The sequence below is a fragment of the Rhinopithecus roxellana genome, chromosome 19 (assembly GCF_007565055.1).
Source record: "Rhinopithecus roxellana isolate Shanxi Qingling chromosome 19, ASM756505v1, whole genome shotgun sequence".
Classification (NCBI taxonomy): Eukaryota; Metazoa; Chordata; class Mammalia; order Primates; family Cercopithecidae; genus Rhinopithecus; species Rhinopithecus roxellana.
In genome coordinates, this window is record NC_044567.1 from 18,398,975 (window position 1) to 18,422,289 (window position 23,315).

Genomic DNA, 23,315 nt, shown 5'->3' on the forward strand with positions numbered 1-23,315 from the left:
GGGGCCAGGCACAGTGGTTCACACCTGTAATCCCAGCACTTTGGGAGGCTGAGGCGGGAGGATCACTTGAGGTCCGGGGTTTGAGACCAGCCTGGGAAACACAGTGAAAACTTGTCTCTACTAAAAAAATACAAAAATTAGCCAGGCATGGTGGCGCACACCTGTAATCCCAGCTACTCGGGAAACTGAGGCAGGGGACTCACTTGGGCCCAGAAGGCGGAGATGGCGCCACTGCACTGCAGCTTGGGCAACAGAGTGGGATGCTGTCTCAAAATGACTAGATCACATACAAGTTGGTGTAAATGCTGAGCCAGGTAAGCAAACCTCTTGCTTGCCACAGGGGTTTGGAGAAGGGAGAGAGCAACAATGTGTCAACGAAAAGAGTCAAACTCTGTAAAATATTTGAAGAGATTTACTCTAAGCCAAATATGAGTGACCATGGCCCATGACATAGCCCTCAGGAGACCTTTAAAACATGTGCCCAAGGTGGTCAGGGCACAGTTTGGTTTTATACATTTTTGGGAGACACGAGACATTAATCAATACATTTAAGATGTACGTTGGTTTGGTTCAGAAAGGCAGGACAGCTCAAAGCGGGGGCTTCCGGGCTTTTGGTAAATTTAAAATTTTTCTGGTTGATAATTAGTTGAGTTTATCTGAAGACCTGGGATCAATAGAAAGGAAATGTTTAGGTTAAGATAAAGGGTTGTGGAGACCAAGTTTTATTTGTGCAGAGGAAGTTCTCAGGGCAGACTTCAGAGGGAGTAGGTTATAAAATGTTTCTTATTGGAATTAAAAGGGTGCCTGGCTCTTTGTTGATTATCTCCTGAGTCTGAAAAGAAAAAGAAAAAAATGGGAGGAAGGGGATTCTCTACAGAATGTGGCTTTTTCCCACAAGAGACAAACTTGTGGAGCAATTTCAAGATATGGCAGGGAAATATATTTGGGGCTAAAATATTTTTATTTCCTCCCTTATTATATGATGTTATATTAGAGTCAGGTTAGAAAGCAGACCACGCTATGTAGGGTTAAAATTAAAACCCCTCCAATAAGACTTTATGGTTTGTAGGACGTGACTCCCTAGGCCCCTTAGGTAGGAATTTGGGCAAGATAAGAAAATAATAATAATCAGAGTTTAGTCCTCAGAGGACTGGAATAATCAGAGAGGACTTCATGGAGGAAACAGGTCTTGAGAAGAATCTTAAGAGTCTAGATAAGTGGAAGAGAAGGCATCCCAGGCCAGGGTAACAGCATGGAATAAAGGTAGGAAGGAGAACAAAGGAAATAGGAATAAAGCAAAGGAATAAAGGTAGGAAGGAGAACAGTGCTGAAAGCCCATATACATCTTGGGTACTGCTTTCTCCATATCACAGATGAAGAAACCGAGGCTCAGAAAAGTAGAATAATTTTCCCCTGGATGCACTGCTAGTGTAGAAATCAGAAAAGCTAGGCTTCAGATTTCATCTATCTGACTCCAAAGCTCATAGCTTTCCCAAGATCCACACTGCATTCTATGGCACAGATCTGAGGGGGTGTGAGGGGAGGTGATGGGGTAGGGCTGGATTCAGTTGACACCAGAGATGATTATCTGTATTTCTTCACAACTCCACATCCAGTGATGTCATGTTGGTAACTTGACATCAGCCATGGTGGGAGTATTTACACCAAGGAAATTGGGAACCACTACAAATCAGAGTTTTGTTTGTTTGATTGATTGGCTGGTTGGGTTTTCTCCCCCCCATGAATAGCTAGTTATTATAAAGTTACCAGCACACCATTGGCTGGATAAGAACTATGGAAACCAGGTTAAGGAGTGTTTAAAGGCAGGAGAAGACCTGTGCTTAAAGCACTGGAAAACAAGGAGCCCAGGAAGGAGAAGATGCCAGGGCAGTGGGTTTTAGAATGAAGGCTCTGACACTGAAATGCAGTCCACATGGAGTGTGGAGTCAAGCCCCAGAGGCCACATAGGAGGGGCTGAGTACTAGGCCTGGTTTGGGGAGGGGCACTGGGCCAGGTGAGCATCCAGGAAGAACATGGCTGATGACCCAGAGCAGGTGGCAGGCAGCATTTTGAGAGAAAGGGAAGAGAGTCTGTGAGCTCCATGAGACTTCAGACCTTGCCTCGTTCATGTGTGTCCCTGGTACTTAAAACCATGCATGGTACAAAGGAGGCTCTATGCGATTGCACCAAAAAAAAAAAAAAAAAAAAAAAAAGAGAGAGAGGCTGTAGAGGAGTTTATAGAACAATTGAATCAATGATTAAGCAGACAAGTGATACTGATGAAGCTGAGATGCCATGCCTGAGAGAGCCATACTTATCTTGTAGATTTACCAGGTTAGAGGACTTGACTCCATTTTTTTTTCTTTTTTTTTTTTTCCAGTAGAGATAGGGTTTCACTATGTCACCCAGGCTAGTCTCAAACTCCTGAGCTCAAGTCTGGAGTTCAGTGCTTGCCTCGGCCTCCCCAAGTGCCGGGATTACAGGCATGAGCCACCGTACCAGGCCGCTATTATCCCTTTCTTGGCTAGCCTCTGAATCTAGTGCAATGAACAATTTGTACTGTCTTTGGTTTTGTGTAATTCTGGATGAAACAAATGTCTAAAGATTTCCAAATAAATTGCTGCAGGGTCAGGATTCATTCCAGTGCTCAGCAGAGAGGCAGCAGGGCTTGGTTGAAACAGCCTGGACTTGGACTCTCGAGGCTTGAGTCAGAGGACTGGTCCCTCATGGGCTGGGCGTATGTGTGGCTTAGGAGGAAATCCCTTCCTCTCTGGGCTTTTTTCTCTCCATCTGTAAAATGGAGAGGCTCCCCAGGAAGCCAGTCAAGGGCAAAGTTACACATGTTCTTTCCCCAGGAAGGCTCCACTTCCCAAAAATGCTTGGCACCCCTTGTCGTCCCAGCAGATGGCAAAGAGGCGGGAAGAGCCTTTGCCTTGGACCAGCCCCAGAGGCGCCGTCATCCCTCTTTGGTTGTTTCTGGTGCTTAATTGCCTCTGGTTTTAAACTCCTTTCCCTGAAGTCACATTAGTGGGTAATCAATATGGAAAACCACAAGTGAACTGCACTCAAGAAAGTAAAATCCCTTTGGTTCCCTATTGAGAGGAAGAAAAACATTCAATAAGCACTTACGGAACCCCATTAATAGCAAATAATTCCTTAGAACCATGCTTTGGGGTAGGTTTTATTATCCCCACTTTACAGAAGAGGAAATAATAACACCTATTACGTATTAAGCATACACTGTATGCTAAGCGCTGTTCTAATTACTTGCCATGGAATGTTGCGCTTATTCCATGGAAAAATCTATCATTAACTCTGCTTTATATATTAGAAAACAGAGGAACAGATGTGGCGGCCCACGCCTGTGATCCCAACACTTTGGGATGCTAAGGTGGGAGGATCACTTGAGGCCAGGAGTTTGAGACCAGCCTGGGCAACATGGTGAAACCCCATCTCTACTAAAAAATACAAAAAATTAGCCAGACATGGTAGCACATGCCTGTGGTCCCAGCTACTTGGGAGGCTGAGGTGGGAGGATGGCTTGAGCCCAGGAGGTTGAGGCTGCAGTAAGCCTTGATGGTGCCACTGCCCTCCAGCCTGTGCAACAAAGTGAGATCCTGTTCCCCGCCCTCCACCAAAAAAAAAAAAAAAGAAAAGAGAAAACAGAAACTTTAAGTACCTATTATTTTTGCCTCAGGTCATAGAGCCTGTGTCAGAGACTCAATGTGAACCCCGATTTGATGATTCCAGAGTGCAGCCCTAACTGCTGTGCTGTGTTTTCTCATTCATTCATTCATCCATCCATTAAATATTTAGAAAGGGCTAACTGTAAGGGCTCTGTGAAAGATGCTAAGATATAACAGTGAAAAATAGATATGATCCCTCCTCATGTCTGGCAGAGAAGACAAATACTGAGTAATTTATCCATTAATTAATTAAAATTTGCAACTATAATATGTTCTGCAGAGCCTATAATGGGAGAACTGATTTGGTCAGGGCAGTGGGAGACAACTGCCCTGTGTAAGAGTTGATGAGCTCAGATCAGAAAAATGAATGGGCATTATCAAGGCGGAAGGACAAGGAAGCTTATTTTGTATGACTGGGAGGACAGAGCAGGGGTAGAGTTTGAGAAGTGGACTGTGGCCAACCACATAGGGCCTCACAGGCCACATGAAGGAGTTTGGACTTTATTCTAAGACCATGCAAAGTCTTGAAGAGTTTCAAGTAGGGAGTGACAGGATCTGATTTGTCAGATGTGCATTTTGCAAATATTAGCTACATGAAAGGGCAATGTGGAGAGTGAATTAGAGAAGACAAGGGTGGATGAGGAAAGACCTGGTGGGGGCTTAAAGATAATAGGGATTAGAAGAGGGTGGTAGTGGGGTGGAGGCAGGGAAAAATGGTGGATTTGAGAAATAAGTAAGGAGTACAATTGGCAGGGCGCATGATGGATCAACCTGTATGCGGGAGTGTGATGTTTTTCTTCTGACACCAAATTGTTTGGGGTTTTTCCCACACTAACCACTAATTCTCCAACTTTCCAACACCAGCTGGGTATCCCACAATTCAATTCAATTCTGAAATGTCAGTCACGAGGCCCAGGTTCCCAGGCTACCACATTTCTGTTTGATTTGGCTACAAATTCAGGGGTTCCCATGACACCCCGAGGTTCAACTTGCCAGAATGACTCAGAACTGAGGAAAGCACTTTACTTACTATTAGTTGCTTATTATGTCAACCTTAAATAATGAGATTCAGAAAATAAGACTAAGTATAGAGTTTCTTTGAGTGCAAAGTTTGAGAATAGCCACCCAGGAAGCATTGACTCTAAAGGAATGGGGTGAGTACTCCAAATTGGAGAAGTTAAGGTTTCACTTCCACAGGCAAAGACAGAGGAATTTTAGCAGGATTACAACATTTTCCATGTAAGACCAGTGCATATGTTACAATGCTTTGATTGGTTATAGATTGCTACATTCCAAGGAAGATGACTTTATTTACCCCCTGAGGAAGGGTGGTGATCTGAGTGGGGATCTAAGGGGGTCTTATCTCTGGTGCCATTTGGTCTTCCTAAGTAATTACAGAAAAAAAAAAAAATAGGTAGAAGTAAAAAAAAAAAAAATAGGTGGAAGTTGCAGCTGCATGCCTCATGACTCAGGCTGCATAGACCAATTCCTGTCAAGGCTCAGAATAATTTAAAGTTCCAAGAGCTTTAGGTTTGATTTAACAAAGCTTGAATAATAATAATAAATAATATTATTAATCTCAAAATCCTGGGCTCAAGTGATCCTCCTGCCTCAGGCTCCCAAAGTGTTGGGATTACAGAGTGACCCACCATGCCCAGCTGAATTATTTAATTTCACACTTATAAAGGACACAGCTCAAGAATAGCCAAATGGAAGAGATACACAGGATCTCTATGTGTGGAGGGTAGAGGTGTTGATGCCATGCCATCTACCACCTTCCCAGCACCTACACCCATTTATCAGCCTGGAGGCTCTTCAAAACCCCTTGTTTAGGGGTTTTTATGGAGGTTCCATTATTTAGGCATGGTTGATTAAATCATTGGCCATTGGTGATTGAACTCAATCTCCAGCACCTCTCTGGAGGCTGGAAGGTGGGGTTGAAAGTTCCAATCCTCTAATCATGCCTTGGTGACCAGCCGCTTCCTGAAGCTATCTAGGCTACGCCCATAGCGCCCCCAGGCCCGCAGTGGGGAATCATCTCTTTAGCATACAAAGACACTCATCACTCAAGAGATTCCAAGGGTTTTAGGGGCTCTGTGCCAGGAACACTGGGCAGAGACAAAAGATTTATTTTTTATTATACTACAAGGGTTAAGGGAGACATCAAGGTGGACTTCAGGACTGGTGTCCTGCCCTGGACCCAGCCTTGGGCTAGTGGCCCTCCCAGCACCTGCCTAGCTACAAGGGTCCCTAAATGGATACAGGAGTATCTTCCTCCTTTCCTTTCTTTCTCCAGGAGATTGTGACTGCTTTAAGCTGTGGCAAGAACATTGTGCCCGTCATTGATGGCTTCGAGTGGCCTGAGCCCCAGGTCCTGCCTGAGGACATGCAGGCTGTGCTTACTTTCAACGGCATTAAGTGAGCCCCAGGGCCCTGGGACCAGGGAGGTAGGGTGCAGATCACCATGACAGGCAGTGTGTGGGCAAACAGCTGACTAGCAGCTCCCTCTGCCCAGCTGTCTGACCCACATGGCTCCTGTGCCCACAGGTGGTCCCACGAATACCAGGAGGCCACCATTGAGAAGATCATCCGCTTCCTACAGGGCCGCTCCTCCCGGGACTCATCTGCAGGCTCTGACACCAGTTTGGAGGGTGCTGCACCCATGGGTCCGACCTAACCAGTCCCCAGTTCCCAGTCCTGCTGTGACTTCCACTTCCATCGTCCTTTCTGAAGGAACAGCTCCTCAAACCGGCCTCCCTAGGCTGAGACAACCTGGGCTCTTCTTAGCACATGGCTCTCCCTCTCCTGTCCCCCACCCTCATAGCCCACCTCCAACCTACTTTCCTCAGTATCTGGAGAGGGAAGGGAAGTCAGACTTGGGCTTGGGAGGTTAGAACTCCCCCATGCCCCGCCATTGGATTGTCTGTCTCTGTCATGGGGAGGGTCCCTGCTCAGTTCTGGAGACATTGGAGTTGGGGTGGGGGTGGTTCTGTATTCCCTTCTGCTCTGATAGCAGCCAGTTTGAGGATGAAGGAAGGCAGCCTCAGACAGGAATTAAGGCAATGCCCAGGCAGGCCTGGGCACTGTATTCTGAGCAAGGGCCTGGGCCCAAGAGCCAGCCAGGGATGAGTGCCATCATGGCTTTCCACTCAGACTGTGCCTGGCCCCTGCACTTACAACTTCCTGCCGCTCTGTGGCCTTGCCCTGTAATCACTCAGTGCCCTTAGCCAGCCTGACTAGGTCCCAGATCCCCTACAGCTTCCTTCAGTGTGGTATCTTTTGCCACATCCAGGGCGAGGGTTGAGGTAAACCGGCCCTCCCTCTGACTTCCTTGTCGCTGCAGCCAGCTTTGCTGCACTTGCTGGTGCACAGGAGCCTCCTGTTTGGGCCTGGGTCTGGGCATGGGGAAGCTGTGCCTCAAAGCCCACCCTACCCCATGCCTTGGTGCTGTGCCTCAGGCTCCTTCCTGGTCTGGCCCAGCTGGCTACCCCAGCCCCTCAGCTATCCAGGGCTACCCACCGCTTGCTCAGGGACCAGGCAGCCCCCATGGCAGTAAAAGCAGCCTGGACAGAACCTGCAGCTCTGTGGAAAGAGGCAAAGTCCTGAAAAGGCAAAAGGTTGTCACCTATGGCAGCTTCTCCAACTTTAACATGCATCCAAGTCACCTGGGAATGTTGTTAAAATCAGGAGATCTGGGGTGGGGCCTGAGACTCTGCATTTCTTACAGATTCCCAGGTGAGCTGATGCTGGTGGTTAAGGGTAGCAAATCTCTAAAGCATGAAGCCCTCACAAATCTTTGCCATTTCCCACACACTCCGCTCCTTGGTCTCCAGTCGTCAGAGCAACTCTACCTGGTATTATCATCCCCATTTTACAGATAATGACACTGAGGCTCAGAAAGGTTGAAGATAAGCCCAGTTTCCTGTCATTAGTGGCAGCCCCAGATCCAGACCTAGGCCTCCTGGCACCCAGTCCACTGGCAGTGGAATTGCTCTCCTGAGAATCATTCTGAGGCTGGGCTACTGCTTCTCCCTTGCTTCAAAGAATCTAGCAGCGGGGGACAGGATTTTGCAACAAAAAGCTGACCCAGAGGCCATATTGAAATAACCGAGCAGGAATGTCCCATTGCCCCCTCCTCCACTGGGTTCAGAGGGCAAGAAAGTACCCTCCAATAAACCCAGGCTGCAGGCCACGGGGACTGCTGAAGGCTCTTCCCCAATGAGGGCCAGGTGTTGACACCTTAAGGCTGGCTGCGCCCCCAGCCCCACTCTTGGCTGTGCTGGCCAGGCGACTCCTAGCTCTCGGCCACGTCGTCAGAAAGTCAAAGTTCCCACTCCAGGTTTGGGGCTCCTTCCTTCCCCTCCCCTCCCTGCCAGAGTCTGTCTTGGCCAGTCCCAGTCTCGATGCTTTGCTTTTGACCCCACCTGATCTTCCTTTCCTTATGCAGCACAAGTGCTCACTGGGGCCAGGGCGAGGGCATGGACATGACAAGCAGGGCAGCCTGGACACTGCCCTCACAGGACAGAGTCAATAACAATACAATGTCTGAGTGTCTCCAGGGGATGATTTCTGGCTTCTTGTCTCCAGTCAGTCCCACTCCCTCCTGAGGTCCCCATGGGCAGTCTTCAGAGAGGTTTCCTGCGTTTTGTTTCTGTTTGGTATACCCTCCACTGCTGTCCACAGCCCTGTGTGGCCTTCTGGTTGACCTCTGCCCGATCTTCTGTCTCTCTGGGGGAATCAGAGTCCAGCATCCAGCCCCAGATGGAACAGCTGAAGTCACAAGCCTCCCCTAAGCCAAGGCCAGTGTGCTCAGAGGTGACTGCCACCCGTACTAGGACAAACACAGCTCAGATCACCAGGTCAAGCGCCTAGGCCTGGCTTCTCCTGAGATAGAGGACTCAGAAGTGGCCTTTCCTCCAAATCCTACTCAGATACAGGTCTGTAGGGCCAGGGTGTTCTGCTTGGCTGGTCTGCAGCTGCTACCCCTTGGTTGGGGCTGAGTCAGCCAGATCCTCCCTCCACTTCTCCCCAAGGGCCAAGAACTGCTCAGGGACATTAAAGGTCAAAAGTCCAGCCACGCTTATTCATCCTTTCCCCAGGCCCATGAAGAGAGGCATCTTATTGTAGAATGTATGAGGAGGTGGGAAAGATCTCAGAGCATCAGCTAAGTTTCCTAACTTGTCCATCCAAATGTGATCACCACGATTCAACAATTCGGGGCATCGCTGATCTAGCCCTTCCTAGTGGGGCTTGTTTAAGGTTGCACAGCAATTCAGTAGAAGCCCTGGCTGGCCCCACTTGGTATCAATCCACCAAGCAGCTCAGGGCTCCTGCCCAGCCCAGCAGCTTCTGTTGTCTGACATATGGCAGGCAGACTGGGAGCAGGAAAACAAAGGGCCCCAAAGCCCAAGGCACCAGAAGGTTTGTTTCAGTTTGCTGAAGCTGATTTATAATGATTGGCACTCTTCAGCCCAGGGAGTGGGCAGGCCATAGCCAAGGATCAATTCCCCAACCACAGTGAAGGCAGCACTCTTCCTCTGGAGATCACCAAGCCCCTCTCACCTCCCTCCCTCCTTCCCAAGGCTGGCACTAACCAGGTACCACATTTGTTGTTAAGGAGTGGCTGGTGACTGCTACACGTGTCAGGAACCTGGCTGGGGCTGTGCAGTTTGGACTGGAAGGCAGAGATGCCAGCCCTTGTGCTGCCTCTGGTCCCTGAAGTGTCACCTCCATCAGGACCTCTCCTCTGGTCTGGGGAGTTGTAAGTGATGGATGGCAGAAAGGGAGAACTGACTCCTGTCCCGAATAGCTCCCCTGCCACCTGTCCTGCAGTGGGCCTGTGTGGGTTATGATTCTAGATCCTAGTCAGAGGCTGGTTCAGCTATGGATGAGGTGGTACCTTGGTCTGTCTTGACCACCTCGTCCAAAGAGAGCACTGCCCTTAGAAAGGAGCTGCTGGTGCTGCTGTGGGCTGGGCTCCCAGCTGTAGACCTTCAGTTGTTTGGTGTTCACTTTGCTACTCTTGCCCTCTGTCTTCTGGTCCAGGCAGATCAGGGGCTCTGGGGAAACTGCTGGAACTCAGGGTGAGGAACAGTCTTTTCCAGCATCCTGTGAGAGACCAGAGAGAGGGTTTGGATTTCACATGGGGTACCCTCAAGGCCTGTCTGGAGAAGTGATGCAGGATTTACTTGGGTGGGCTGGTCCAGGTAGCTCTCCTCAACCTCCTCCTTCCCCAAGCTGAGAAGCTAAGAGCTGGAGGACAATGTCCAGGGACATGGCTCTGGAAAATAACTTTTTTTTTTAAGAGACAGGGTCTTGCTCTGTTGTCCAGGCTGGAGGGCAGTGACATAATCATAGCTCACTGTACCCTTGAACTCCTGGGCTCAAGTGATCCTCCTGCCTCAGCCTCCTTAGTAGCTGGGACTACTGGTGCATACCACCATGCCTGGCTGAGTTTTAAAATTTTTTATACAGACAAGGTCTTGCTATGTTGTCCAGGCTGATCTTGAATTCTTGGGTTCAAGTGTTGCTCCTGCCTCAGCCTGCCACAGGATCGGGATTACAGGCAGGAGCCCCCACGCCCAGCCATGAAATATAATTCTTAATATCATACAGGAAAAAGTTAGCGGGTCAAGCTAGCCTGTGGCCCAGCCACAACTAGCTGACAAAGCTCTCTGGCCTTCCCTTTAACACAGTTCTGTTGCCATAGTTCCATCTATAAAATGGGAATGGAGGGAAATAGGGCAACTGGGAGAGAGAACACAGCCTTGCCAAGTAGCAATGTTAGCCTGATCCTTCCTCCACCTAGCTTGCCACCTTGCCCTTGGAAAATGGCTCCTGGAGGATTAGGCAGCCATGTGCAAGGAGAGGGGCAACCTGGGACAAGACACCCAGAGGGGGAGGATTCCAGGAATGAAGCTGCCATTTCTGGTTGGGAGGAGGACACTTATGAGAAAGGGCTCCATTATGAGCATGGGTCAGGGACCTGCATTACCCAATCAGAACGGCCGGGATGAGCAGGAGGCCAGCTCCCAGGAGGAAGGGGAACCCCTTCATAAAGTTCAGAGTGGCTGGGTAGAGTGAGTTGAAGATGCCGGAGGCCGTCAGCATGGCCAGGTTATTCACACAGGCCACAGCAGAAAAGAGAGCACCTGTGAAGAAATAAATACCATACTCTGGAGTCCGAAAGGGCCATGTTCAAATTCTGGCACCACCACCTCAGAGCTGTGCGACCGGAAGCAGTCACTTAACCTATGTCTCCCCTTCCTCACCAGTAAATCCTGCTACATCATGTGGACAGCAGCTGGCACAGAGGGGCTACTAAATAAATGGCTGCTATTAAATCCACACTGAAAGTACATGTGATCTGACAGAACCCAGCACATGAAGAAAAAAAAAGTACATGTGATATTGTCTGATGAAAGCTTGATGGAAATGGCTTTTTTCTGGTTTATCGTCTTTGGCATTACCTGTTTGGGATTAACTGCAGGTCTGGTCAGTTCCAATATTCATAGCTGTGTCACCACTGAATAGCTTTTTATCCTTTGGGTTCCTGTTCTTCCTTCTGCTAAATAAGGATAATACCTATTTCCTAGATTGTCAGCAACATAAAGTTCACATGGAAATCACCCATCACTGGGCCTGGCCCCATGAAAGTAGCTAGTTAGTAAGGGCTCTTCTTTTCTCGTGTTTCCCTGACATTTCTGGGCACAAAGAAAGTGCTGGGAAAAAAAAGTTTAGGTGAATGAATGAAGGCACATGGATTCTGGGGACACCAGAACCCACAGTGGGCTCTGTATGGCACCAGGGTCCCTGTCATCATCAGATCCTCATTCCAGGACAGATGGAGAAAGATGAATGTTTCCCGACTGGGGCATAAAGACCCAGAGGCTGGAGAAGCTGTTCTGTATAGATACAACAGGAGAACCCACAGTTTACAAAATGTGCAACAACCCAACAGAAGTCGAGATTAAATTCTGTCACATCTAGAGGGGCCTGTGATGTCATTAAGAGCAAACCACTCACATCACAGATGAAGAAACAGGCCTATGGCAGGGCTCGGACTAAAACCCAGATCCTGAGACCAGCTGCTGTTAAACACAGACGTGAGTTTGCATCCTAGCTCCACCATTTACTGAGTAACCTTGGGTGAGCTGATTTAACCCCCTGGGCCTCTGTTTCTCATCTGTCAACTGTGGAAAATGAAACCCATGTCACAAGGTTGTTCACTTCTGGGCTTGTACACGCTGACCCCAGAGAAACAGGGAACTCTGGCATCATCACACCCATCTTACAGACGGAAAAGCTGAGGTCTGCAGAGAGTAAATCCTCTGCTCTGGTTATCCAGAAAGAACATAATTGTGCTCTGCTGACTGCAAATCCCAACTCTGCGGTTTGAAAATCCAAGGCGGCATGATCCTCTGCCCATCGTGGGCAATTTCACAGAAGTGTGTTTGTCTTGGCCACTTACTTCTCCAGGGTGAGAGGCGGGAAGGCAAGCTGTTCCCCCAGCCATGGCTGCCCATCAGCCCGTTTCAGGCAGCACTGGGCATGAGGAGCCAGATACAGGTGGGTCCTGACACTCACCCTGCTCTGTCTCTCTCACCAGCTTGGAGAGTTTAGCCCGGATGACAGGTGTGATGACTAATGACAGGAAGAGCAACCCATATCCTGTGGAGAAATAAACACTCATCAGGAAAATGGAGCTGGGGAGAGGGGTGTCCAAGGGAAAGGCAGCAGATCTCCCATCCATACCCCATATGGGGCTTAGGTTAGACCCAGGAAGAACTTCCTTGATGGTGAGGGTGGGGAGACAGTAGTCAAGGAGGAAGGGAGACTGCCCTTGTCTGGGCTTGGCCACCGTCTAGCTCTCATGAATGCTAATTCCCACTGATTGCTTTCTTGTCTGAACCTCTTGTGGTCACAGCAGACATCACCCATCCATTTGGCACTTAGTAGGGATATGGCAGGGCACAGAAAACAAGCATGGGCTTTGGAGTCAGCCCTGAATTCAAAACCTGATGCCATTACATACTATCTGTGTGGCCTAGGGTACTTAACCTCTCTGAGCCTGACTCCCTGTATGAGGAAGATAATAAGGCCTTCATCACAGGATGGTTCTGAGTCATAGGAGGCTGAATAATGGTGCCCAATGGCATCAGGTTCATAGCCCTGGAACCTGTAAATACTACCTTATTTGGAAAATGGGTCTATGCAGGCGTGATGAAGTTAAGCCTCCTGAGAGAGTGGGGTTATCCTGGATTAGCAGGTTGGGCCCTAAATGTCATCACACATCTTTATAAGAGGAAAGCAGACGGAGATTTGGCACCAAAAGAATGGAGAAGGCACAAAGAGGAGGAGAGGCAATGTGAGCACAGAGGCAGAGACTGGTAATGGACGCCCCAAGCCAAGGAATGCCAGCAGCCCCAGAAGCTGAAAGAAAAGAGAAACACGTTCTCTCCTGGCACCTTGCAAGGGAGTACTGCCTGCTGACTCCTTCCGTTCAGCCCAGTGGTACTGACTTTGGACTTCTGGCCTCCAGAACTGTGAGAGAACATATTTCTGTTGTGTTAAGCCCCCAAGTTTGTGGTATTTCATTACAGCAATCTCAGGGAACCAATACATAAGGTAAAAAGGTAACATCTATGAAGAGTACGGCATAGGGACACAGCAAATGTGAGTTCCTTTTCCCTTTGCATTCAGTTACTTACAGGCTTCCTGTTTTCTTCATAACCATTTCTCTCCCTGTGTGATTGCTGACTCCTCAGCAAAACTGCAAACTCCTACAGGACAGCAGATCCTCCAAAGAAGGTATACGATGAGGCACCCAGGGCCCCTACCAATGTCAAGCCCCTCAAATCCCACTCTGTTGAGACCTCCCCCCGACCCAGAGCAATGACAGCATCTTCATCATCTCTGCATCCCCCAGGGCCATCAGCAGGAGGGAAAGGCTCCCTTCTGCTTGTCAGACAAGCAGTTGAGTTAAGAAATCTGTGATTATTGTATTGTTGACTATACACAGCACGTTTTAGGGCTCTATCAAAATAAATCTGTCCCTTTAAAAAAAGTTAACTAAAGCTGGGCACGGTGGCTCATGCCTGCAATCCCAACACTTTGGGAGGCTAAGGCAGGCAGATCCTTGAGCTCAGGAGTTAGAGACCAGGACTGGGCAACATGGTGAGGACCCCATCTCTATAAAAAAAACACAAAAATTAGCAAGGTGTGATAATGTGCGCCAGTGGTCCCAGCTACTAGAGAGGCCAGGTTGGGAGAATCACTTGGGCCCAGGGGATGAGGCTGCAGTGAGCCATGATCATGCCAGTGCACTCTAGCCTGGGTGACAAAGTGAGACCCTGTCTCTAAATAAATCAATCAAATAAAAATTTTAAAAATTAACTTCCCCATTTACTGGCCTGTTGACCCTCTCCTACCAAAAAAAGAAAGGGAGGAAGTAAGGAGGGAAAGGACAAGGAGGAAGAGGAACTGAAACAGGAATTTCATATCTGTGGTCTGAGAAGACAGGTTTTTAAAAAACCCAAAGAAGCTGACCAAGGGTATTTGATTCTTATCAGAGAAGTGAGTACCAACGCATTAATGGCATGGACTTTGTTTAAGAACATATGAATAGGCTGTGGGAGGCCAAGGGGTAAAGCAATTAGTGTATGAGCCACACTTTTGTCTTTTGCTCTAGATTACTAACAATATTAATGGTTGATAACGGTGGATTAATTACTTTAGCTACTGAAGGTCTGTATTTTCCATGTATCATAGATGGCATTTTTGAGGGATTTCTTAGTTGTCTGTCCTGCAGTGCAGGCATAACAATGTTTCCAAAGACACAGGAATGAACCACATCTGGGGGCAGTGAGTGGCTGGCCCCCAGTTCTTACCCAGTGCCTCTGAGACAAGGTGTCCCTGAGCCCACACACTTTACCTGTGAACATGAGAGGTGTGATGGTGGCAAAGGCAAAGACCACCATCCCCAGGATGTTGAAGGCCAGGCCGATCTCAGCCACCCAGGCGTCGGCCAGGCAGTGCTGCAGGAGCTTCAGGACCAGCAGGCTGGTGAGGTAGGGGAGATGCTGAGCTGCAGAACCATAGCCGATTAGTTTGGAATCCCAGCAGAGGGGTGTGCTCAGTTCATACAGGGTCAAGATGTCCTGGGCCCCAAAGTGCACAGTGATCACCACGAAGATGGCCAGTGAGTACAGGGCTAAATGCTTCCTGGACTTCTCTGGGGCTGGAGCCACATAGAGCTGGACAATGGATCGGTGGTGACGGAACGTGAAGAGCCGGGTGGACTTTGGCTCCTTTAAGGTCTCACCAAAGCAGAAAGCTGCATAGAGTGTCATGGCTATCAGCAAGGCTAAGGCCAGCCAGAAGGGGTTGGCATAACCCTGGGCCCGGAGCCAGTGGCCCCCGAGGAGGCTTGCCAGCATCCCAGCCACCCCGATGCTGGCTTCCAGCAGGGCCATCCGGAAGGTGCGGCTGCGGCTGGAGCTGACATCTGCCACGGACGCAAAGCTAGCAGCCAGAAGGCCACCGAAGTCGCCAAGGAGGGCACAAAGGATGCGACCCAACACGAAGTAGCCGACGTGGAGCTGTAGCTGCACCACAAAGACGGACACTAGGGCCTGGAGCAGCAGGCCCAGCGAGGCCAGCACTAGCAGCGGGCGGCGGCCCACACCGTCGCTCCAAGCTCCCAGCAGGGTGGACGAGAACAGCCCCACCAGGAAGCCGCCCACGTTCATGTAGAGGGTCCAGTGGGAAGTAAGGGTCTCCACTTCCTGTAGGGGCACAATGACCAGGGTGCGGTTCCTCACTCTGGGTTGCCCAATCCCCAAATCCTCGCCATCCCGGGAGCTACAGGGATGAGGACTTTCTCTGGAGCCCTAAACCTCAGAGAATCTTAGCACAACTTTCAGAATCTGCCAGTGAAGAGGGGGAAGGACATGGACCAAGGCCCCATTCCCTTTCCTTTCCCCTGCTTTTGTTAACCTGCAAGGCCAGACTTTAGCTCAACTTTTCGCATTCCCCACGCTGAGGTTCTCGGTCAGGCCGCTTTGCTCTGATCCCGCCCACCATCCAAAATGCACTCTCCCTCCAGTTACCCCCAACTGTCATTATGCAGGCCCCACCCCTCCGCTGCCGCCACGCTCCAGCCCAGGGCCCTCCCCCTGCCAGGCTCCTTGCCGCCCCGCTACCTGCATGGTGGGGTCCGCGCTGCGGTTGCTGCAGCCCCCCCTTTGGCGGGTGCCATTGTAGCCGAGGTCGGCACTGAAGCGGTGCCACAGATACTGCGTGGTGAGCGGGCCCTGCAAGACCAAGGCAAAGTTGGCCAGGAAGACCAGCGGCTCTACCGGGCCCCGGCACAGCACAGCAGCCGCGGGACGGACGCGGGGCTTGTCCGGGGGACTCGCGCTTCCCTCCATGTGTGCGCGCAGCGGGGCTGTCGCCAGGCGGGTGGCGGGGCACGCGCGCGACGAGCTGCCTGGGACTGGCGACGTGTGGCGCGGGGCTTGCGCTCTTTGCGCCTGCGCCCGGCGTCCCTCCTTAAATGTCCGGCGGGGAGGGGCCTGGGACCTGAGGCCACCGGACTCTCGCGGGGGGTGCACCTGACTGGGCGTGGGCCGGCGAGGGGCCCGGCACCCCCAGCCCGCGGGATGACCTCACCTGTGAAGTGTGCATAGACAGCGCCCTGCAGCCCTCCCTCCTGGCCCAGACACACCACAAATAACAAGAATATCAATAATTAACATGTATTGACCACTTACAATGTGCTGGGCACGGTATTAAACCCTTTTTGTGCGTTGGTCTCCCGATAACTCTACAGGCTAGCCTATATATATATATATATATTTTTTTTTTTTTTTTTTTTTTTTTTTTTGAGACGGAGTCTGGCTCTGTCGCCCAGGCTGGAGTGCGGTGGCCGGATCTCAGCTCACTGCAAGCTCCGCCTCCCAGGTTCAGGCCATTCACCTGCCTCCGCCTCCCAAGTAGCTGGGACTACAGGCGCCCGCCTCGTCGCCCGGCTAGTTTTTTGTATTCTTTAGTAGAGACGGGGTTTCACCGTATTAGCCAGGATGGTCTCGATCTCCTGACCTTGTGATCCGCCCGTCTCGGCCTCCCAAAGTGCTGGGATTACAGGCTTGAGCCACCGCGCCCGGCCTGGGCTAGCCAATATTAACCTTCGGTATCTACCGATGAGGAAACCAGGTCATCGGGTACTCAAGGCAGAGCTGGAAGTGCACATGACTCCTGATGCTGCTGATGTTCTGCGCTGTAACAGAGAGGCAGCTGGAGAGGATCGGAGTGCGGCTGAACCCAGCTGCCTGGATTGGAACACCTAGGCTCTGCCACTACCTTGGGTACCACCCTGAGCCTGTTTTTCATCTGTAAAATGAAGTTGCTAACAAAACTTGTCTCAAAAAGTTGTGGAAAAACAGTGTCTGGTATATTCAAAGTGCTATTACTGTTATTAACAGACTGTCACGTCTGGGAGTGGTGACTCACACTTGTAATCCCAGCACTTTGGGAGGCTGAGGCTCATGGATCACTTGAGCTCAGAAGTTCGAGACCAACCTGGGCAACATGGTAAAACCATGTCTCTACAAAAATACACAAAAATTAGCCGGGCGTAGTAGCGGATGCCTGTAGTCCCAGCTACTCGGGAGGCTGAGGTGGGAGGATCGACTGAGCCCAGGAGGCAGAGGTTGCGATGAGCTGAGATCTCGCCACTGCACTCCAGCCTGAGTAACCGAGCAAGACCGTGTCTCAAAAAATATAAATATAAAAATAAAATAAAATAAAAAACAAACTGTCACTTGCTCCATTCCTGCCCTAGGATCTTTTCCTGAGAAACTAGTCTTGTTTCTGGGGTAAGGCAGGGCCTGGCTCTGCAGTTCCCTTAGAGGAGAAGATGGGGGAGGGCCTGGGAGGCCCTTGGGTGTGAACGTATGCTCCTGGGTGGCTCCCATTATAAGAATTAGGCCAGAAGGCAGTCACCTGCTCTGCTGCTGAGGTCAGACCCTGTCTGGGCCTCTGTTTTATTGCCTGTAAAAAGGAACAGCATTACTTGCCTTACTCCCCTATCTTTCATTCATTCACCTCATTTACTGAGTGCCCCTTACGTGCCAGGCACTGTGCTGGGGGGCTCCAGGACCACAACAGTAAAGGAAATAGACAAAGCCCTCACCAGGCCGGTTAGTTTCTAGAATGGTGGGAGAGGGAAAATAATCAAAGAATCCTACTAATTGATATAAAATTCCAACCGTGGAAAATAGTTTCGAACTCCAAGGGTGCTAATTCAGGGGCTGGGGGTGGGAGGAGCAGAATCACTAAAGGCCACCTTCCCTGAGAACAGAGCAGCTGAGTGGGTTTCTGGAGGCAGGTCCTGACAGGCCTGATTCTTTGGAAGACGGATGGCTCCATTTCTGGCCACTGTACCTGTGCCTGGGCTTGCTGGAGCTTGTTAGCTACCCCACCTCCCATGAGCCAGGAGTCTGAGACTCAGGATAAGTAGGTGCTGGCTAGATACTAGCGAACTGAATAACCTCCCCCTGCAAGCTGCCCCCAACCTGTGGTCCCCTAGAGACAGGAAATTCCACATTAAACATTCAAGCCTCTACATTGGCTCCCCTCTACTCCCACCACTTCCAACTCCTCCCTACCACTTACATAAAAGCTTGGCCCAGTTAGGTCAGCTGCAGCGAGGGAGGGGTACTTGGCTAAATCCTTGGAATCATTTCTTAGATAAAGAACTAAGGCTAGGAGAGGCCAAGGTCCCTCATCAGGGAATGGGACAGGGTGTGGCTCATCCCAGAGCCAGAGCCTGCAGTACCCACTAGGGTAGAGGTCTTTTCTAACTCCTTGGAAACAACTGCAATCAGGTCACTGGCCTGCTCAAAACCATCCTGTGCTTTCCATTTCACTCAGTGAGAGCCAAGTCCTTTTGAGGGCCCTAAGGCCAACTACCTCTTCTCTGTCCCTCTCCCCTGCTCTGTCCTCTTCACTCCCTGTGCTCAAGCCTTGCTGGCCTCCTGCCTTAGGGCCTTTACACTTGCCGTTCCTTCTACCTAGAGTGCTCTTCTCCTGGATATCCACCTGGTCAGGTCCCTCACTTCCTTCAAGTCTCTGCTAAAATGTCACCTGACCCTCCTATATAAGCAACTTCCCTCCTTCCTTCTCTCCTGGCACTCCTTAATCCTTTACTCTGTTTCATTTTTTTTCCTTAGTATTTATCACCATCTGAATTATAACTTTCTAGTTTCTTTGTCGTCTATCTCCCTTTACTAGAGGTTGTCATGCACATCCGTGTGAAGAGACCACCAAACAGGCTTTGTGTGAGCAATAAAGCTTTTTAATCACCTGGGTGCAGGTGGGCTGAGTCCGAAAACAGTCAGCAAAGGGAGATAAGGGTGGGGCCGTTTTATAGGATTTGGGTAGGTAAAGAAAAATTACAGTCAAAGGGGGGTTGTTCTCTGGCGGGTAGGAGTGGGGGTCACAAGGTGCTCAGTGGGGGAGCTTTTTGAGCCAGGATGAGCCAGGAAAAGGAATTTCACAAGATAATATCATCACTTAAGGCAAGGACCAGCCATTTTCACTTCTTTTGTGGTGGAATGTCATCAGTTAAGGCGAGGCAGGGCATTTGCACTTATTTTGTGATTCTTCAGTTACTTCAAGCCAGATGGGCCTATATGTCACAGGGGATGCGATGGCTTGGCTTGGGCTCAGAGGCCTGACATTCCTGTCTTCTTATATTAAAAAGAAAAATAAAACAAAATAGTGTTGAAGTGTTGGGGCGGCGAAAATTTTTGGGTGGTATGGAGAGAGAATGGCGATGTTTCTCAGGGCTGCTTCAAGCGGGATTAGGGGCGACGTGGGAACCTAGAGTGGGAGAGATTAAGCTGAAGGAAGATTTTGTGGTAAGGGGTGATATTGTGGGGTCGTTAGAAGAAACATTTGTCACACTGAATGACATACAAAACGGCCTGTTTTGTATGAATTGAAAAACTAAACAGAAGACACAAGGTAAGAGAAGGAGAAAAAACAGGTATTGAAGGACTAAGAATTGGGAGGACCCTAGGACATCTAATTAGAGAGTGTCCAAGGAGGCTCAGCATAGCCTTGCCAGCAAAGATTATTTATTTACTTTAAGAGGGAATTTAGAGTGGCGGTTTGGGATAGCACTAGGAGATATCAGCTGTGATGGCTTGGAGAAACGGTGTAAACCGGCAGTGTAAACACAAGCAGGGCATTATGAGTAGTTGAGAACGGTGAATTCCTATTCACTATGGCTAGACAGAAGACAGAAGGGATGAAAGTGTTTTGGGGTGCAGTCCAAGTTGGTCTGGTGTCTGGAATGAGACTGGGACCTAATAAAAAGGAGTGTCCACACAGGAGCTCACATGGGCTGGAACCTGCAGCATTCCGAGGACAGGCCTGAATTCTGAGAAAGGAAAGTGGTAAAAGTATTGTCTAGTCCTTTTTAAGTTGGTGACTGAGCTTGGTGAGGTGTGTTTTTAAAAGACTATTAGTCTGTTCTACCTTTCCTGGAGATTGAGGACGGCAAAGGATATAAAGGTTTCACTGAATACTAAGGAGCCTGAGAAACTGCTTGGGTGCTTTGACTATTAAAAGCTGGTCCGTTATCAGACTGTAGAGATGTAGGAAGGCCAAACTGAGGAATTATGTTTTAAATGACCGCGGTGACCTTCTCAGACCCTGTGGGAAAGGCCGCTACCCATCCAGTGAAAGTGTCTACCCAGACTAAGAGATATTTTAGTTTTCTGACTCGGGGCATGTGAGTAAAGTCAATTTGCCAGTCCTGGGCAGGGGCAAATCCTCAAGCTTGATGTGTAGGAAAGGGAGGGGGCCTGAACAATCCCTGAGGGGCAGTAGAATAGCAGATGGAACACTGAGAAGTGATCTCCTTGAGGATAGATTTCTAGGATGGAAAGGAAATGAGAGCTTCTAAGAGACAGGCTAGCGGTTTGTAACCTAGATGGAAGAGGTTATGAAATGACGACAGAATAGAATGGGCCTGTGAGGCTGGAAGGAGATATTTTCCTTGGTCAAAACCATTTGCCTTGTGTGGGAAGAGATTGATACGTGGAAGTTTCAGCGGGGGAGTGGGTGGGAGTGGCCAATGTGAAGGAGGAAAACTGCCTTGAGGGATAGAAGTTGGAATGCTAGCTGCTTTTTTAGCTAACTTATCAGCATAAGCATTCTCTTGAGCGCTGGTTAGGTGAAGAAAATAGATTTTGAAAGTTATGAGAACTGTAGAGAGTTGAGCACAGTTTGTGATTTTTAGGGCCTCTAACAGTATTAAAGCAGTGGCAGCCGCTGCGTGCAGACATGAGGGCTCAGCTAAAACAGTAAGGTCATTTGGACAGAAAGGCTACAGGACGCGGTCCCGGCTCTTATGTAAGAATTCTGACCGCCTAGGAAGGAAAGGAGTTGCTGTTTTGTAGAAGGGATTGGGGTTTGGGAGATTAGCCGGACACGATCAGCAGGGAGAGTAAGTGTGTATTTATGAGAATTATGCCGAGATGGGTAACAGATGAGGAAGAAATTTGGGTTTGACTGAAGTAATGGGGGCTGTCCGTGAGGCCTTGCAGCAGTACAGACTAGGTAATTTGCTGAGCCTGATGGGTGTCAGGGTCAGTCTAAGTGAAAGCAAAGAGAGGTTGGGATGAAGGGTGTGAAGGAATAGTAAAGAAAGTATGTTTGAGATCCAGAACAGAAGAATGGGTTGTGGAGGGAGGTTTTGAGGATAGGAGAGGATATGGGTTTGGTGCTACGGGGTGGGTAGGCAAGACAGTTTGGTTGATAAGGTGTAGATCTTGAACTAACATGTAAGCCTTGTCTGTTTTAGGACAGGTAAAATGGGAGAATTGTAAGGGGAGTTTACAGGCTTTAAAAGGCCATGCTGTAGCAAGCGAGTGATAACAGACTTTAATCCTTTTAAAGGGTGCTGCGGGGTGGGATATTGGAGTTGAGTGGGGTGGGGTAAGGGTGATTGGGTTTAATGAGATGGTAAGGGGTGCATGATCAGTTGCCAAGGAGAGGTATCCTATACTTGTGGGTTAAGGTGGGGGGAGATACAAGAGAAGGATGCGAAGGAGGCTTTGAACTGGGGGAAAAGGCAGCAATGAGGTGTGGCTGTAGCCTAGGAATAGTCAGGGAAGCAGATAATTTAGTTAAAATGTCTTGACCTAATAAGGGAGTTGGGCAGGTGGGGATAACTAAAAAGGAGTGTATAAAAGAATGTTGTCCAAGTTGGCACCAGAGTGGGGAGTTTTAAGAGGTTTAGCAGCCTGGCCGTCAATACCCACAACAGTTATGGAGGCAAGGAAAACAGGCCCTTGAAAAGAAGATAATGTGGAGTGACTAGCCTCCGTATTGATTAAGAAGGGGACAGACGTACCTTCCACTGTAAGAGTTACCCAAAGTATCTGTGATGGTCCAGGAGGCTTCCGAGGCAGCATCAATCTTCAGCCGCTAAGCCGAGAAGGTCTGGAAAGGAGTCAGTCAGAGAGCCTTGGGCCAGAGCTCCAGGGGCTCTGGGAGTGGCTGCCAGGTGAGTTGGACAGTCTGATTTCCGGTGGGGTCCTGCACAGATGGGACACGGCTTAGGAGGAATCCCGGGCTGCAGGCATTCCTTGACCCAGTGGCCAGATTTCCGGCACTTGTAGCAAGCTCCTGGGGGATGAGGTTCTGGAGGAACTCCTGGCAGCTGCAGTTCAGGCATTCGAAGTTGTGTGCTGGAGATGTGACTGGGGTTTGTCTCACATTGGACGCAAGGAATTGCAACTTAGAAGTAAGTTGCTACTTGGCTGCCTCTACTCTATTATTGTACACCTTGAAGGCGAGGTTCATTAAGTTCTGTTGTGGGGTTTGAGGGCCAGAATTTAATTTGGGGGGTTTATTTAATGTCGGGAGCAGATTGGGTAATAAAATAAAATGCATATTAAGAATAAGACGGCCAGCCGGGCGCGGTGGCTCAAGCCTGTAATCCCAGCACTTTGGGAGGCCGAGACGGGCGGATCATGAGGTCAGGAGATCGAGACCATCCTGGCTAACACGGTGAAACCCCGTCTCTACTAAAAAAATACAAAAATCTAGCCAGGCGAGGTGGCGGGCGCCTGTAGTCCCAGCTACTCCAGAGGCTGAGGCAGGAGAATGGCGGGAACCCGGGAGGCAGAGCTTGCAGTGAGCTGAGATCCGGCCACTGCACTCCAGCCCCAACGATAGAGCGAGACTCCGTCTCAAAAAAAAAAAAAAAAAAGAATAAGACAGCCTTCTGAACTTTCAGGGTCTAGGGCTGAAAAGCGTCTTAGGGTTGCTGCTAAACAGGCCATGAACTGGGCTAAAGTTTTTCATATTTGATGAAAAAGAGCCTAAATGCTAACTGATTTGGAAGAGGCCAGATAAATAAAAAGGTACATTAACCTTGACTATGCCTTTTGCTCCAGCCACTTTTTTAAGAGGAAATTGCTGGGCAGGTGAGGGAGGCCTAGTCTTGGAACTAAACTGTAAGCCAGACTGGGTGTGAGGAGGGGAGGTGATAAAAGGATTACAGGGTGGGGGAACAGAGGCTGAGGAAAATTGGGACCTAGCTTGGCCTGG

At 49.5% G+C, this 23,315-nt stretch overlaps 2 protein-coding genes across 3 annotated transcripts in view; one reads left to right on the top strand and one right to left on the bottom strand.

The window, feature by feature from the left end:
* The window catches only part of SARM1 (sterile alpha and TIR motif containing 1), a 33,958-nt gene extending 19,881 nt beyond the window's left edge, over positions 1-14,077 (top strand). Inside the window, exons 8-9 of the mRNA XM_010372315.2 lie at positions 5,983-6,104; positions 6,234-14,077. Of these exons, the coding sequence (XP_010370617.2) occupies positions 5,983-6,104; positions 6,234-6,363 (252 nt within the window). The 3' untranslated portion in view covers positions 6,364-14,077. The remainder of the gene's footprint in view (positions 1-5,982; positions 6,105-6,233) is intronic.
* Positions 615-16,385, bottom strand: SLC46A1 (solute carrier family 46 member 1). Of its 2 annotated transcripts, XM_010372313.2 has the most exons (5): positions 15,890-16,385; positions 14,620-15,472; positions 12,273-12,356; positions 10,681-10,837; positions 9,113-9,794 (listed from the first exon to the last, which is right to left on the bottom strand). In XM_010372313.2, the coding sequence occupies exons 1-5, from the start codon at positions 16,115-16,117 to the stop codon at positions 9,737-9,739; spliced, it is 1,380 nt and encodes a 459-aa protein (XP_010370615.1). In that variant the 5' UTR covers positions 16,118-16,385; the 3' UTR covers positions 9,113-9,736. The 2 variants fall into 2 exon arrangements, with proteins under 2 accessions (XP_030778928.1, XP_010370615.1); XM_030923068.1 differs by lacking the exons at positions 9,113-9,794; positions 10,681-10,837; positions 12,273-12,356 and adding an exon at positions 615-664.
* Between the last annotated feature and the right edge of the window lie 6,930 nt (positions 16,386-23,315).